The following is a 17,438-nucleotide window of genomic DNA, read 5'->3' on the forward strand; positions in this document are numbered from 1 at the left end:
TGCGGATGTGGCGTACAGTGTATAAAGCCTTGTTTACGGTGCTTGTCCACAACAGCGGCAAAACTCCGCTCAGTGATGGTGACAACGCTATCACGACCTAACCGACCACGAACAACAACCCCTCCCAACAATTGCAAGTACTGCCGTCCTGTTTCCTCCAATTTAACCATAACTGAGCCCGAATCAATTGTCTTTTGCGCTCTTTTTAAGTCTTTTCCCACCCCCATCTTTGAATACACAGCTCCTGCCCTGTGTTCCTCATTCCCCAATCAGTCCCATTAATGAGTTGGACAATATTCCAAAACGCAACACACATTACAGTAGCATTTCTGATCAGTTAGCTCATTCCTTAAAATTACTTTTAATAATTTCAGTTTGTAGTATTGTTTACTTTGACCAAATCATCTTATGATAAAAAAAGGTTATCAAGCTATACAGTATACCACCTTACAAAAAGTGGCTTTTATTTTTATACAGACGCCTGTTGAATGAAGATAAAGCGACTATGGAATGTCTTGCCATCAAACTGACTCAGCATCTCGTTGATCATATCAAAGTAAGTTCCTAATGGTCAGGGATTTTGAAATAGCAATTCACTGTTTTGAAAGAGGTAATGGCATTCACAGCAATATTTTTTATTATTTATTCATTTATTCTTGTTGCTGCCAACATATTTGAAAGTGTTCGTTTGACTAATAGCTGCTAATTGTGTGGTTGACTCCTGCAGCAGCCAATAGCGAGTCTGAATAACATGTCTGACGTTCAACGTAGTCGACGTGTCGACTTATTGGGATCTCGCTTAGAGAGCCTGTCATCTTCGAGTACTGTTAAAACGAGCCAATGCACATTGGCGTGTGTGAAATGCATCACACACTCCGCCCTCGCGGCGCGGGTATAAATACGGAAGTGGATGCACGCACTAGTTGTTTTTCCCCGAGGAGCCGAGTGTAACTCGGAGTCAGCGGTGGTCCAGCAATAGTGGCGACGGGACTATGTCTCCGTTCCCTCCTTCAGGGAACGAAGGTTACATATGTAACCGAGACATTCCCTCTCAGTCGCTCACGGTCGACGTAGTCGACGTGTCGACTGATTGGGATGCCAATTAAAACGCCATCTAGTGCTGCCACCTTCCAGTGCCTAGACAAAGCCTCCAGATCCCCCCGCAATTTAAGGCGGGGAGGGACAGGGCTTAGGCCAGGGAAGTCACTGCTGTTCTTACAGGACCACTGGGAAAGCGTTCCCTGTTAGGGGTGTAACGGTACACAAAAATCACGGTTCGGTACGTACCTCGGTTTTAAAGTCACGGTTCGGTACGTTTTCGATACAGCAAAAAGAAAGAAATGCCAGAGAAATTTCTTATTTGTTAAAAGAAAAAATATTTTTAAATAACTGAGTTTTCCTACATCTTGAAACTTTCAGGTTTATAAATGGGGGTCATCTTTGAAGGATGAACAAAAATAATGTTTTGGTCATCACATTAAAAATAACATGTAAATATATATACATTTATTTATATATTATTTGAGTTTTGAAGAGCTGGAAAAAGATGTGTGAAGTACTTGAAAGCAGTTCACTATTCCAGCCAAACTGGTTACAGTTAGTGTTAGCCTACTATATTAAATCCATGGTGAATGTTGCTGGTCTGTGGACGTAAAGTATTACTAGTTCATTCACGGCACAATGTTTCTCCTGGTTTCCACATCAGCGCTGTTTGATCTAATAGAGATCTACGGTTAATAACGGAGAAATGTGAATGCTTCTCACTAGATCTCGCAGCGATGTTATTACTTCAGTGGCGAATTCAAATGTTTTCTTTACTGGATCTCTTAGCGCTGTGTTGTAACAGTGTCGCTTGATCAAGATCGGCTCGCGCTGCACAGATGTTGCTGGTCAAACGATCCGTGAAGCACAATATAATGAGTAGCGCATTTTCGTTCCGCTTTCATTACGTTTGCCATTTGATGTTGCGCAACGTTGTGGTGATCGCGCCAGCGCGAATTTTGTCGGCAAGAAAAATGGTCCAAGGAATCGTTCGGTTTGTATGCGTACCGAACCGGAAGCCTCAAACCGAAACGGTTCAATACGAATACATGTACCGTTACACCCCTATTCCCTGTACATGGAAGTAAGGGACGCTGTGGAAGCCACATTCTGCCCGAAGGGAGGTAACGTGGAGAATACACATATGAACTGGGCGGAGACCGGGCAGTACAACATTTGGAAGGTCATCCAGCTTGTCAGGAGCAGCTCTTGATGGAGGCCAATGCAAACAGAAACACACGGGTGGAATGTCATTTTTAGAAAGACTCAACTCAAACCAATGTAAGCTCTTATAGGAGACTCGCTCTCTTGATGCTGAAGCACACAGGAAAAGATTGCGGTAACACTGACAGGGAATGTGCAGCCTGTAGTGTGCATTCCCTCTCATTGAAGGCGCAGCTCTTACCAGCTGTAATAACAGCTTTTTAGCGCTCTGAAAAAGTGCAACATCACCAGCTTTAAGAACAGCCTTTTAGCGCTCACTGAAGGTGCACACACACAAACAAGAAGACTCGATCAGAGAAAGCTTCTTCCTTGAAGAACTGGATCTTTTAGAGAACACTGCTTACAGATCGGAGATAGGAACAAACGAACGGCTCTCCATTACGAAGCGAAAAGTTGTAGATGTATGCACCTGCTGCTTCTTATAAACCCGCACTGCGAGGCAGAGCAGCTGATGCAATTATCGCATGCCAATGTTCATTGGCTCGTTTTAGTTTCACTCGAAGTAGATTGGCCTCTCTAGCGAGATTTCTATTCGTCGGTCAGTAGCAGCTAACATGACCGACTGAAAAGAAACCTTTGCGATGTCCTAACAGCTGGGATTAGCACATAAAGAATCCACGTCCGCTAATGTCCGATTCGCGACCTAATGACTCCTTTGAACCAATCAATTTTGAATGAATGAATGGCTAAAACAACTGATCTGTCCAACACTGAACTCACGAGACGTCACTGTCTGAATCTGTGTATAACAAATCTTTTACTCAGAACACATCTGAAATTAGAAGGTTAGTGTGCTTACCCCATTTAGCAAACGTGGTTAGTAAGATTTAGCCTAATGATTCATGTTCTTTATATTTATATTGACAATGTGTATAAATGTACTGTGTTTGGACAAAGTTTATGTACAAATGTAATATATAATATATGGTACAAAGGTATTGGTAATATACAGTATGTGTCTGAAATATGTGCTCTCACTGTACTTTTTGACAGCATACGTCACAGTCATGTGGCGTCAGTGCTGTCTCAAGTCAGACAAAATTTCTTACCGCGAAGCATGATTACGTATTTCTGCTCAGCTAGCAACACTGGACATTAAAACTACACGGCATATGCTACCTTTTCATATACTGTCTAATTTCTATGCATAATAGATCTATATAATATCGTTTTAGACAGGACTGTTAAACAGATTGTAAACGAATGAACACGGAGAATGTGAGCACTGTGTGCACAGGCTCTGGCTGGCGTTCTCAGCGCTGTCAAAATAGAGGTCTGCCGCGAAGTCAAAATAAAAGTCACAACAATAAGCGTGGCTTACGTCACTTCAGACTTCCGTACTTAGAATAGTTTGTAAGAGCACAATAGGGGCTTTCGCACTTGGATAGTTCTCAGGGAACCACCCTGTTGGCTAGTAGAACTACCCAGTGCGAAAGCCCCTATTGTGCTCTTACAAACTATTCTAACTCAAACATTTGGGGAAAATGTTTTTAGATAAAAACTGAAAGCTTAGTGATGGTGACGTTGAATTTGTGGGACCTTGGTGTGTTCGTTTACAGCCTACCTTTAGCTTTTTACATCTGGCATCACTGAGTTTGTTTTTAGCAATAATCCAAAAGCCTATGGGAAAATCCAATTTCAGCCGACGGTGCGGAACACACTGAGAAAACTTAGTCGGCCGAGGCACAAAAACTGGCCGACAGCCGACTGTCGGCTTGGTGTGTTCCAGGCTTTACAGCACTGGAATGGTTTATCTATTGAATGTATAAACTAGCAAGACAAAACACGTGCAAATGATAACCTTTCACTCTATGGCAACTAAATGTTGTGTTTGTGAAAGACTCAATAACCACACCGTGTAGCTCCGTTCATGTTGCGTTTTACTGAACTGACGCAAACATTACATTTGTTGACCCTTGACGTAAATAACTGCCGTAAGCCTTAAAGGCACCGTAACCTGTCACTCGCAGTGCATAACAATACAGAGTCCAACAGGAAACAATACTGAACGTTTTCAGACATAACTCCCCCCCCCCCCTGGAAACTGAAACATAACATTCAGCCCCCATTCCCCAGTGTCACAATCACCCTGTCACATAGTCCCCATGCCAGACGGGCGGGACCCTCATTCTCTGAGGGCGTGCTGGCCGTGATGCTGCGTCGGGCGGAGCTGGTGGATTACCCCCCAACCGGTTAGCTCTTGGCCTGGGCTGCCAACCTAGAGCCACTGCTGGGGACGGAGGTGATACAGGTGCTGTGGGGGCTGCAACTCTGTGCAGGTTGTTTGAGTGCCAACGAGTCCCATTCTCCAGTCTGTAAGTGGCAGGACCCAACTGCTTAGTCACCCGCAAGGGCTCTGACCAGTATGACTGCAGCTTATTTTGGCGGTGGAGGTGTTTGATCCTGACCCAAACCCCTGCAGAAAGTGAGGGGTTTTGCACTCTGTGCGAGACATCAAACATCGCTTTCATCCGAGCCTGCGAACCTTTCACCTGAGCTCTGGCTTTCTGGAGCCCTGGGCTTCCACGTGTAGGGGCTGGCTCAGCTCTCAAAGAGTCCAGTGGTTGCTTTAGTTCGCGCCCAATCATGAGCAATGCAGGTGACACTCCAGTGGTGGAATGTTTGGATGCCCAGATGGTCAGGAGAGTTTGGTCGAGTGCGTTGCTGAAGGTTTTCCCTTCCTCCAGACAAGCTCAGATTCCATTTTTAAGAGTTTTATTCAATCTTTCCATAGTGGCCGCGGTCAGGCTAAAATGGGACAGTGTGGGTGGGGTCGTGAGCTGCCGTTTGATGATGCACACGGCTTCGTGGCAGGCCGGGGTCCAGTCCCACGGAACATCCTTCCTGAGAAGCTGGCGGAGGGGGGCCGTTGAGTCAGAGTAGTGTGGCATGAATCTGAGGTAGTAAGCGGCCATCCCCAGGAAGGAAGACAGCTGGGATGGTGAATGCGGGTCTGGCAGGGACAGAATGGCCTTGTGTGGGACATTATTGGGGCGATGCCCTCCTTCAAGAGCCTGAAGCCCAGGAACTCGACCTCCTCAACCCCGAAAATGCATTTCTCAGAGTTCAGTTTGACCCCATGCTGTTCGAAACGCTGAAAGACCTGCTCCAGGCGATCGTCATGCAGTGCGGTGGAGGGCGCATGCACCACCACGTCATCCAGGTAGATGGAGACACCCTGGATACCAGCCAATATGAGTGACATTATCTTCTGAAAACAGCTCGGGGCTGATGAAAGTCCAAATGCCATAGGTTTAAACCGGAAAGCCCCCATGTGCGTGACAAACGCCGTAAGATCCATGCTGGCCGGTGCCAGAGGGACCTGGAGGTAGCCGTTTCGTCCATCTTACTGAAAACAGTGGAGCCGTGGAAATGGCTAGTGAGCTCCTCAGCCGTAGGTAGGGGATACTTATCAGGGATGATGGCTTTGTTGACATCTGTGAGGTCGACACAGAGCCGCAGTCCGACCCCCCCTTTTCTTGGCTATCACCAGGTTAGACGCCCATGGCGAGGCGTCGACAGGCTCTATGACGTCCGCCTCCACAAGGCGATGCAGTTCGGCCTCCACCGCGTCACGGAGGGCAAGGGGAATGCGCCGTAGGGGCTGGATTACAGGGCGGACTGACGGGTTTACAGTGGGCTGGTGTACAAAACCAGTCATGCGGCCCCACCCGTTGAACAGTTATGGGTAGCGGTCAGCCCATGAGGTGGCAACTTGCAGGACATGCAGGCCCCTAGCATCACTCACACTAAAACCCAGGGCAAGGAACAAGTCTAGGCCCATAATGTTAGCTCCCTTCCGGGTGATGCAGAACTTGGTGGCAGGCGCACATTGTTGATCATACCTGACGGGCAGGCGGGCCACACCCAGAGTGAAGATGGGAGAATGGCCGTAGCCTAACAGGGGTTTAGCCGCTGCTTCCAGAGGCACGCGACTGAAAAAGCGATCATATGTGCATTTGTTTAGAATTGACACTTTCGCCCCTGTGTCCACGAGGAGTGGAATGAGAGCTGTGCCCACACGGCATGTGCAGAGCTTGAACGAAGGCTGTGAGGTCTGTACAGTGTTTATGGGGACAGCCGCAGTATCATGGCAAGCAGGGGAAGCAGCGCAAAATGGTTCAACTTGTTGCAGTTACGACAACGTTTCCCCTGGGCAGGGCATGACTGATCTCTGGTTGCATGTTTAGGGGAGCCACAGTTGCTACAGCTCTTGTGCCCACTCTCCCTGGGCCCCCTGTCCACTCTCTGTACATCCAAATGGTCACTCACCCAGTCAGCCGCATCTGCAGTCTCTGTGTGCTGAACTGACGGTGGTGATGATGTCACAGGCTCGTGCGCAGCGCGGCCAAACTTGCGCGCCTCCATTAGGGCCGTTTCCAACTGCTTTCCAATTACTAAAGCATCCGCTAGTGTCGTGGAGTCTGGCTCTAGTAAAAGTCTCTCCCTCAGTTGGTTACATGACGTTTTCTCTTAACTGGTCAACTATAAGTCCATCCTCCAAAGCCCCAAAATCACAAAGTCTAGCCAGCTCACGTAATGCTGATACATGGACAATGGTCTCACCCGGCTTTTGCGTTCTCTGACGGAACTCAAAACGGTGCATCCGCCGGCTTCTTCCGGAGCTGAAGTGGGCCTTCAAGGCGGTCGTGGCTGTGACGTACTTATCATCCGATAAGGTGAGCGTGGCGAAGATTCGGAAGTTTTCAGACATAACACTAAACATACATTTATTCTGCGAATCACAAGTGTGCCGAACTGTAGCTGGTCTGTAGAGATAACGTAATAATCCGTTTACATTTACATTTATTCATTTCACAGACGCTTTTATCCAAAGCGACTTACAAATGAGAACAATAGACACAGTGAAACTAACAATAGGACAACAATATGCAAGTGCTATGACCCTTCATAGTTTAATCTAACGCAGTAATTTTTTTGAAGATAATAGATATAGAATAGATGATAAAGTGTTAGTATTAATGGATCAGGTGTTGCCTAAAAAGATGTGTTTTCAGACGTTTCTTGAAAATGGCAATGAACTCAGCAGCTCTGGTTGCATTGGGCAGGTCATTCCACCAGCATGGAACAGACCAGGAAAAGGTCTGAGAAAGAGATTTTATGCCTCTTTGAGATGGCACCACAAGACAGTGTTCACTTGCAGAGCACAAGTTTCTGGATGGCACATAAGTCTGAAGTAATGAGTTTAAGTAAAAGGGAGCAGACTTAAGACTTTTAGAGCTCTATTTTAACGAAGCGCATGGTCTAAACCGCACGGCACAAGTTCACTTAGGGCATATCCGAATCCACTTTTGCTAGTTTAACGACTGGAAAAATGGTCAGCGCATGGTATAAAAGGGTTGTCCCTATTCTCATAAGGAGTAATGGGTGTGTTTTGGGATTTGCGTGCGTTAAACCAATCAGAGTCTCATCTCCAATTCCCTTTAAATGCCAGTTGAGCTCTCGCCATCGCAGATTCGCTATTTACGTGACGGAATTTGATAGTAGAAAGGCCGAACGGAACTGCTCGTGCGCAAGGTAAAAGTGCGCAAGCAGACCATCTACAGGACAAGCCTGATTCTGCCATATCTGTATGTACACAATAATAATCTTTTACATTATAGTCCTTTTATTTTAAATATTTGGCATGTTTGTGTGCTGCTTGTGCGTCCCTGTGTATTTAATAAGCAGAGTGTACACGTGTTGTGGATCCGCCTATAGGCACACATTACTAACGCGCTTATTAAATAACAAAAAAAATATTGCGCCATTGACTTTAGACCAGGTTTCAGTTGGTCAATGGCGCAGTCTATTTCTGTTGCCTCAAAATAGCAACACGCCAACAATGCGCCTGAACACACCTCGTTTTGCAAATGCATTTGCTAAACAACGTGGCGCAGGACGTGAAAATGATAACTGCGTCGGACTGAAATTAGCAAAAAACACTTGCGTTGCGCTTGGGCTGCATTGCGCTGGGTGTAAGATAGGGACCTGAGTAAAAGGTTAAGGTTTAACCCCCACTATTTTTTTAAGCATAAAGGCTACACTTTTTACTGTTGATACAGTTAACCCTTTCCCTGGCAGCATTTATTTTTGAAGTTGCCAGCCACCTCCAGCATTTTTTATCATTTTCTCAAAACATTGCCCCCCAGAATATTTTGTTGTATGAATATCTGAACAAGCAATATATCAAAATAAAGAACAGAGCCTCTGCTTAAAAAAATAAAAAAAATAAAAAAGGCAAATAAACAAAAAAAAATTATTCTAACTTCATGCATTCTTTTTTAATCAACACTTGAATGTGGGCAAGTTTCATAAAAAAAAACAAATACAATTTTTGTCAAAGACTACATTGTTCATAACCAACGCTTTTAATGCTTGTTTTTGCTTCTTCGCAACTTGTGTTTTGATCCAGAAATTCTGTACTCTTTCAGAAGATGTGTAATAGCACTCCCTACCGTATAACAGTGTAAACATTTATTGCCAGAAAATTCCATCAATTGCAGGAAAGAGTTAATATTTTAAATTATTCATTCCCTTTTTTGTGTGTGTGTGAAAAAAAAATAAGGGTCAGCGAAACTGAGTGTTGAGCTTGTTCAGGTGTCTTCGATTAGGGCTTAAGCTAAACTTTGCAGGGCAGTGGCCCTCAGGGGCTGAATTAGATGAACCCTGCCCTACACTATGACAATTGAGTAATTTTGTATTTTTCTTATCTGGTTGTATGTTTAGTAGCCTATGTTGTTTCATACACCTCATTAGCAGTATGAACAAGGCCCAAATGGCAAAAAATGCCATTGGTTTTGAGCATAAATTTCTGGTCATATGTTTCTATCACTAGATCTATTGAACATAGTGTGTTCCAAATCTATTGTGTGAATTTATTTTTTACTCATTTTTGTCAGAAATCTTTGCCACACCTCAATGAGCAGATAAAAAAGCAGCTGTGGGATCTGAGAAATAAGCTTAAAGAGTTTGAGGCTGGACCACCACAGGATCCTAAGGGGGCCAAACTATTCCTCACTGAAGTAACACTTTAATCTTTGATTTCCTTGCTTCTCAAAATTATAATTTGGGGTCCAAGCAGCTGATGTGTACCAAACTTTGTGAGATGCAGCCATATTATGCTAAATTACATTTCTCACAGTAATTGTGTAACCGTAATGGCTATAATAAATTATTGCAATATTGACTATACTAAGTCCTCAAGTTTTGCCAGAATAAATAATTGATATCAGTTTATATTGTATTTGTCTTTGATTAATGTTATTATGTAATGTAACTTTTTAGGTAACAAATGTTTTTTTTTGTTCTCACAGACTTTAACAAGATTCAATGATCAAATCAAGTCCTTATCATCAGGAGAGCTGATCATTGAAGAAAATTTGTTTGCCCAACTTCGGGCTGAATATGAGAAGTGGAATGCTCATCTTAATGTCACAAAGACAACTTGTTAGTATATTTTTAAATTTAAAAAATATAAACAAGTTTTAATTGACTCTGATGTTTGTGCTCTTCAAATGAAAAAGTCAAATAATTTCAAAAGAAATCTGCCTTGTTCCCAAATAAGTTAACGAATCAACTGAAGCGAAGATAGCAAATATCCAGGATTACAGAGGGAGGGAACTGCCCGGCTTCTGCAACTACAAAATGTTTGAGGGCGTTCTGCAAAAGCATGTGTCCACACTTAAAGAACCAGCCATCGACTTACTCAACACCATCAAAGGTACCATCACGCATCTCCATGCTAAAGATCTTTTTGCTCACTGGGGTAATTTCATTTTAAAACCAAAAGATTAACACTGTAAATGTTTTTGTAGTTTTATCAGAATTGTGAGACATTTGTGGCTATTTGTCCTTTTGATTTTGTATTTTTCTTGAAGACATCATCATCGAGCAGTTTACTGATGTAGTAAATCAATGTTTCCAGAAATACCCTGTTCTTCTAGATATCACTACGGTAAATATTGCTCCTTATTAGTGGTAAATAAAACTAAACAATCTTCCATTTTAATCAAGCCTCCTCTGTACATCTTTACTGGATTAAATAGGACAAAATTCACAACATTCAGTCAATCCAGCAAGAGAAGGCAGAGCAGAGGATCTCAGAGCAGTTTGAAATTGAAAACATGGTCTACACTCAAGATGCAATCCACTTTAAGTTCTTGAAGGAGATTACCAAAGAACAGTATTCAGAAGAGCAGTTACCTATCTTGGACAAAAAAAGCAAGTACAGTGTGATAATCCAGGCATATTACGAGGTAGATCTTCTTAGTTTTCAGTTACAAATATGTAGTTTGCTTAGAGACTGAATGGACTGCAGTGCTTAGTACCTCTTTGATTTTTTTTTCAGATTGCAGTGCAGCGAATGGCTGACCAACTGCCCATGATGATCTCATTTTTCATGTTGAAGCAGACTGCTTATCTCCTGTCTATTGACATGTTGTGTTTACTGGATGGGGCAAATGTGAGTGAGCTTCTGTTTGAGGACTCTGATGTCGGTAAACAGCGCAAAGACACACAGGCTCGCCTGGATCGTTTGAGCATTTGTCAGGAAAGAATTAGCAATTTTATCTGAGCAATCTACTGACTAGAGGAAATTATCTGAAAGGAAATCTGATGTACCATATGCTAATCTTAGGCTATGTATAAACTCTATAGATAACACTAGATATAACTAAGTCTGGATAACTTTCTTCAGCATATTAAAGCAGAACTCCGGTCAATTTTTTGTGAATTTGGAGTGCTGTCAGTACAGAGAACGACGACAAAAATCGGTGTTGCCTACACCACAGTAGTCGATTGTCGAATTCACGCACGCGATCATTACCTTGCTTAGTTAGCAATGATCTCATGCGTGAACTCGACAATCGACTACTGTGGACTTTGACCGAAAACAGGAAGTTAACACAGGTATGTAAGCTGGCTGAATTAACATCACTTTTATTCATATTTTTCACAACTACTGCAGTCAGATTCACCGTATTCACTCTGAATATACTCACTCACATGGCTGTGCACTTGTAATGACAAATCAAGGATGTTAAGAGGCTAAAAGCAGGTTTAAAACTTACCCCATTGAAGTCAACAGGGTGCAAATCTTAAAAAGAGGATAACACGGTGTAGGCAACACCGATTTTTGTCGTTGTTCTCTGTACTGACAGCACTCCAAATTTACAAAAAAATGAGCTCAATGTTAAAAATGACCGAAGTTCTCCTTTAACATATTGTGATATACAGTGGGTACGGAAAGTATTCAGACTTTCATTTTCCCTTACATTTTTCACTCTTTGTTATATTGCAGCCATTTCCCTCATTATTGTACACATAGCACCCCATATTGACAGAAAAACACAGAATTGTTGACATTTTTGCACATTTATTAAAAAAGAAAAACTGAAATATCACATGGTATTCAGTATTCAGACCCTTTGTTCAGTATTTAGTAGAAGCACCCTTTTGATCTAATACAGCCTTTTTGGGAAAGATGCAACAAGTTTTTCACATCTGGATTTGGGTACATCCTCTGCCATTCCTCCTTGCAGATCCTCTCCAGTTCTGTCAGGTTGGATGGTAAACGTCGGTGGACAGCCATTTTCAGGTTGTGAAGCCACTCCTTTGTTATTTTAGCGGTGTGCTTAGGGTCATTGTCTTGTTGGAAGGTGAACCTTCGGACCAGTCTGAGGTCCAGAGCACTCTGGAGAAGGTTTTTGTCCAGGATATCCCTGTACTTGGCCGCATTCGATTGCAACCAGTCGTCCTGTCCCTGCAGCTGGAAAACACCCCCACAGCATGATGCTGTAACCACCATGCTTCACTGTTGAGACTGTATTGGACAGGTGATGAGCAGTGCCTGGTTTTTTCCACACATACCGCTTAGAATTAAGGCCAAAAAGTTCTATCTTGGTCTCATCAGACCAGAGAATCTTATTTATCACCATTGTGATGTAGCTCAGGGTTCGTGTGTAGGTGATGGAAGGAGACTCGGGGTCGGCAAGTAGTGGAGCTCGTGCACTTTATTAATGATGCTCTTTGCACAGCGCTTTCTTGCGCTCTCAGAATTAACTCAAAACACTCAATTTTCACATGTAAGGCAATACTCTTCCCGCTGACTACAGCTTCTCAGGTTACCAACGAGGCAGCACTCTTTCCACTGTTCACAGCTTCATAAACCTTTCGTCCCGATCGTCAGCGTGCACGAGCTTCCAGTCTCTCTCTCTCTTCCGTTATCAGCACAGCCCGCTTATATGCGGTCTCCTCACGCCAATTACTGAAATCACAAACAGGTGTTTGTCATTTGAACTTGACCCACTTACTCACCGCTCGGCTCCGCCCTCGCTCTCCTGCTACAGACTCCGCTGAACCACGCCCCCCTCGCCACATACCCCCACCGCCCGTCTGCAGCCTCCATCCTGCCCATGACCCAAGTGAAAGCCCAGATACCTGACTTCCACGCGCCCAATCGCACACTTCTTTGGGTTGGCCGTGAGCCCCGCCCCTCGCAGCGTCCTGAGGATAGCTCGCAAGTGCTGCATATGCCGCTGCCAGTCATTACTATAGATGATAATATCATCCAAGTACGCCGCGGCATATGCAGCATGCGGCCGGAGGATTCTATCCATTAGGCGCTGAAAGGTGGCAGGTGCCCCGAACAAACCGAAAGGAAGGGTGACAAATTGGTGTAATCCAAACGGCGTCGTGGAAGCGTTTTTTTCTTTAGTCATTGAAAACAAGGGGATCTGCCAATAACCCTTTGTTAAATCCAGTGTCGAGTAAAATCGAGCCGTGCCGAGCCGATCAAGCAATTCGTCCACCCGTGGCATTGGATATGCATTGAACTTCGATACAGCATTCACCTTACGATAATCCACACAGAACCGCACTGAGCCGTCAGTTTTAGGCACTAAAACTATCGGGCTCGCCCAGTCACTGTTGGATTCTTCTATTACTCCCATATCCAGCATAGCCTCTAATTCAGCCTGAACTACTTTCTTTTCATGCTCAGGCAATCTATATGGCCGGCTGCGTACTACCACACCCGGTTCGGTCTCAACATGGTGCTTTATGAGGTTTGTTCGACCAGGGAGGGGCGAGAACACATCAGCAAACTCTGTTTGTAAGTTTCGAATGTCAGCGATCTGGGACGGTGAGAGGTGGTCTCCGCAAATGGCCAGAGCGGAGGATTGAGACTTTAAATTCGCCTCTGGCCCGAGATCCTCCTCCCCACTCACTACCGTCGCCAGCATCGCTGACTCCGCCTCATTCCACTTTTTTAACAGGTTGAGGTGGTAAATCTGATGTGCTCCGTCCCTATCTGATCGAAGGACCTCATAGTTGAGATCCCCGACTCGCCGTGTGACCACAAACGGTCCTTGCCACTTGGCGAGTAATTTAGAGCTGGATGTGGGAAGCAATACAAGGACTTTATCTCCCGGTGCAAATTTACGTAGTTTAGCCCCCCTGTTGTACAGCCGACTTTGTTTGTCCTGGGCCTGTAACAAATTCTCCATAGAGAGCCGCCCCAACGTGTGGAGTTTTGTTCTCAGGTCCAGGACGTATTGAATTTCGTTTTTGCTATTCGAAGGTCCGTCCTCCCAAGCTTCCCTAAGTACATCCAGCACCCCGCGGGGCTGGCGACCAAAGAGCAGCTCGAAAGGGGAAAACCCCGTGGAGGCTTGGGGGACCTCGCGTACAGCGAACAAGAGGGGTTCTAACCACTTATCCCAATTTGTGGCGTCTTCCTGTACGAACTTACGAATCATGGACTTCAACGTGCGATTAAATCGTTCTACCAAGCCGTCTGTTTGTGGGTGATAGACGCTGGTACTAATCGATTTAATACCCAATAATTCGTACAGTTCGCGAATTGTGCGTGACATAAACGCCTTGCCCTGATCGGTGAGAATCTCTTTCGGGATTCCCACCCGGGAGATTAATTGAAACAGTGCACTCGCAACACTTTTAACAGAAATTTTGCGAAGCGGCACTGCTTCGGGGTATCGCGTTGCATAATCCACCAGAACTAATGCAAAGCGATGCCCCCATGCGGATCGTTCTAACGGCCCGATGAGGTCCATGGCAATCCTCTCAAAGGGGACCTCTATTAATGGAAGGGGGCACAAAGGTGCTTTTCGGTTGGCCGGTGGATTCACCAACTGACATTCACGACAAGACGCGCACCACCTGCGCACATTCTCGTGAATGCCTGGCCAGAAAAATCGGGTCATTAGACGATTCAGTGTAGCTGCTTGCCCTAAATGCCCAGCCATCGGATTACAGTGAGCCGTCTGAAAAAGCATTTCCCGGCAGCTCTTTGGAACTAACAACTGAGTTGTATCTTGTTTTGTCTGGGTATCCTGGGTCACCCGATACAACTTATCTTTTATCACGGCAAAATAAGGATACGAGAGCGGTTGGTCTGGGTGGACAGGCTGTCCGTCGATCACGCGGACCTAATCAAACGCATTTTTAAGTGTATCATCTCGGGACTGTTCCAGAGGAAAATCATCGCGGTCAAAAAGGATTTCCCTTTCTGAAGCGCTTCGTTCCTCTGAGACAGACCCCGAGGTTCCCGGCACAGCCTCTCCAACCTGAACCACCGCTCTCTTCTCCTGCCTTCTATTAATCCCAGAAGCACCCGTACATAAATAAGCCAATAATGTTTTAAACCCCGGCCAATTGGTTCCCAAAATCAACGGGTGCTGGAGGTGCTGGTTAACTGCCACCTCTACACTATGCTTTTTCCCCCAAAATTGGATAGTGACTGGCACTAAGGGGTAACCCACTACCTCACCATGCACACACCGCACCTTAACCACGCGGCTCCTATCAAATGCCACTGGATGAATCAAACTTTGATTGATGGAGGTCTGGTTACAACCTGAATCCACCAAAGCTTGATAGGTACCCCCCTTTACACTTACTGGTATCTTGTACAACCCAGCTTGATCGGGGGCAACCTGTGGTGCGTCGGGGACCCTGACCAGCGTTCCGACCTCCATCACCGGGCACCTATCCACGAAGTGCCCAGGGTCCCCGCAACGCCAGCAGGCCGGCCCAGGCCTCCCCGCCATCCCAGTGGCGGGAAGTGGGTCAGGTGATTGACGTGAGGAGACCGCAGGGGCCGGGGTTGGCGGACCGCCAACCATCGATGGGGTTCCCCGGGGTGGCGCACGTGGTGCAGGGGCCGGATCAGCTGCAGGGCTGGTCCTCCAGCGGGGCGCCGGGCGTGGTGGAAAGCCACCTCGGGACCTGGGAGCAGGGACAGGGCGAGAGAGAGAGGGAGAGAGAGAGAGAGATGTCGGTAGGGGTTCGCCGACCCCTGGGCACGCCACCAGCTGGTCCTCTGCCAATTGGATGGCCTGGTCCAGCGACGTCGGGCGGTGGCACTGGACCCACTGTGCCGTCTTCTTTGGCAGACGGGCGATGAACTGTTCCAGTACCACCAACTCGATGACTCCATCGACGTCGCGGGCCTCGGCCATCAGCCATCTGCGGCACGCGTCCCGGAGCTGTTGCGCAAAGATAAAGGGCCGGCCGGATTCCCCGAACTCCATAGAGCGGAACTGCTGACGACTGTGCTCGGGGACCGGCCGACCCGCTGAAGAATGGCGCGTTTCAGGTCTTCATAGACCAGGAGGTTGCGGACTGGCAGCTGCTGGGCGGCGATCTGCGCTTCGCCCGAGAGCAGCGGGATCAGACGCATGGGCCAGTCCGCGGGCGGCCAGCACCCGGCCTCGGCCGACTTCTCAAAGAGGTCCAGGAACGCCTCCGGGTCGTCCTGGGGACCCATCTTGTGGAGGGGAAGGGCCGTGGCCGGGGCCGATGAAGTAGACGCCCGAGCCTCCCGGTCTAGCCAGCTCCGGAACTGCTCGCGGTCCTCATGCTGGGTCTGGAGGAGTGCCTCGAAACGGCGCTGTTGCTGATCCTCCATCTTCAGCAGAGCCTCCTGGTGTTGTTGGTGGAGTCCCGCTAGCGTGTTGATGATGTCCGCAAATGGCGATGACAGAGTGGTTCTGGCGGCGGCCTCTCCTTCCATCCCGAGTTTCGGCACCAGTGTGATGTAGCTCAGGGTTCGTGTGTGGGTGATGGAAGGAGACTCGGGGTCGGCAAGTAGTGGAGCTCGTGCACTTTATTAATGATGCTCTTTGCACAGCGCTTTCTTGCGCTCTCAGAATTAACTCAAAACAAAACACTCAGTTTTCACATGTAAGGCAATACTCTTCCCGCTGACTACAGCTTCTCAGGTTACCAACGAGGCAGCACTCTTTCCACTGTTCACAGCTTCATAAACCTTTGGTCCCGATCGTCAGCGTGCACGAGCTTCCAGTCTCTCTCTCTCTTCCGTTATCAGCACAGCCCGCTTATATGCGGTCTCCTCACGCCAATTACTGAAATCACAAACAGGTGTTTGTCATTTGAACTTGACCCACTTACTCACCGCTCGGCTCCGCCCTCGCTCTCCCGCTACAGACTCCGCTGAACCACGCCCCCCTCGCCACAACCATCTTGGAGTCCTTCAGGTGTTTTTAGCAAACTCCATGCGGGCTTTCATGTGTCTTGCACTGAGGAGAGGCTTCCTTCGGGCCACTCTGCCATAAAGCCCCGACTGGTGGATGGCTGCAGTGATGGTTGACTTACTACAACTTTCTCCCATCTCCCGACTGCATCTCTGGAGCTCAGCCACAGTAATCTTTGGGTTCTTCTTTACCCTTTTTCACCAAGGCTATACCTACCCCGATAGCTCAGTTTGGCCGGACGGCCAGCTCTAGGAAGGGTTCTGGTAGTCCCAAACGTCTTCCATTTAAGGATTATGGAGGCCACTGTGCTCTTAGGAACCTTAAGTGCAGCAGAATCTTTTTGTAACCTTGGCCAGATCTGTGCCTTGCCACAATTCTGTCTCTGAGCTCTTCAGGCAGTTCCTTTGACCTCATGATTCTCATTTGCTCTGACATGCACTGTGAGCTGTAAGGTCTTATATAGACAGGTGTACGGTGGCCGAGAGAGCTCAACGCGCTGCAAATGAGAAAACACATGCAAATAGAAAAAAACACATGCAAATAGAAAAAAACACATGCAAATAGAAAAAAACACATGCAAATAGAAAAAAAACACATGCGAATTAAGAAAACATCTTCATCAATTTTACAAAACACGTGTGCTCCAAAGACTCACAA

At 46.4% G+C, this 17,438-nt stretch overlaps 2 protein-coding genes across 2 annotated transcripts in view; both read left to right on the plus strand.

Annotated features, from left to right (window-relative positions):
- Positions 1-17,438, plus strand: part of mxg (myxovirus (influenza virus) resistance G) — a 305,424-nt gene that overhangs the window by 195,211 nt on the left and 92,775 nt on the right. The gene's annotated exons all lie outside the window — the stretch shown is intronic.
- Positions 1-17,438, plus strand: part of LOC130085399 (interferon-induced GTP-binding protein Mx2-like) — a 115,512-nt gene that overhangs the window by 4,089 nt on the left and 93,985 nt on the right. Inside the window, exons 5-10 of the mRNA XM_056251148.1 lie at positions 478-556; positions 9,168-9,290; positions 9,582-9,714; positions 9,833-9,988; positions 10,146-10,222; positions 10,314-10,523. Coding sequence (XP_056107123.1) covers positions 478-556; positions 9,168-9,290; positions 9,582-9,714; positions 9,833-9,988; positions 10,146-10,222; positions 10,314-10,523 — 778 coding nt within the window. The remainder of the gene's footprint in view (positions 1-477; positions 557-9,167; positions 9,291-9,581; positions 9,715-9,832; positions 9,989-10,145; positions 10,223-10,313; positions 10,524-17,438) is intronic.

The sequence above is a fragment of the Rhinichthys klamathensis genome, unplaced genomic scaffold (genome assembly GCF_029890125.1).
Source record: "Rhinichthys klamathensis goyatoka isolate OS25496 unplaced genomic scaffold, OSU_Roscu_1.1 h1tg000076l_1, whole genome shotgun sequence".
Taxonomy (NCBI): domain Eukaryota; kingdom Metazoa; phylum Chordata; class Actinopteri; order Cypriniformes; family Leuciscidae; genus Rhinichthys; species Rhinichthys klamathensis.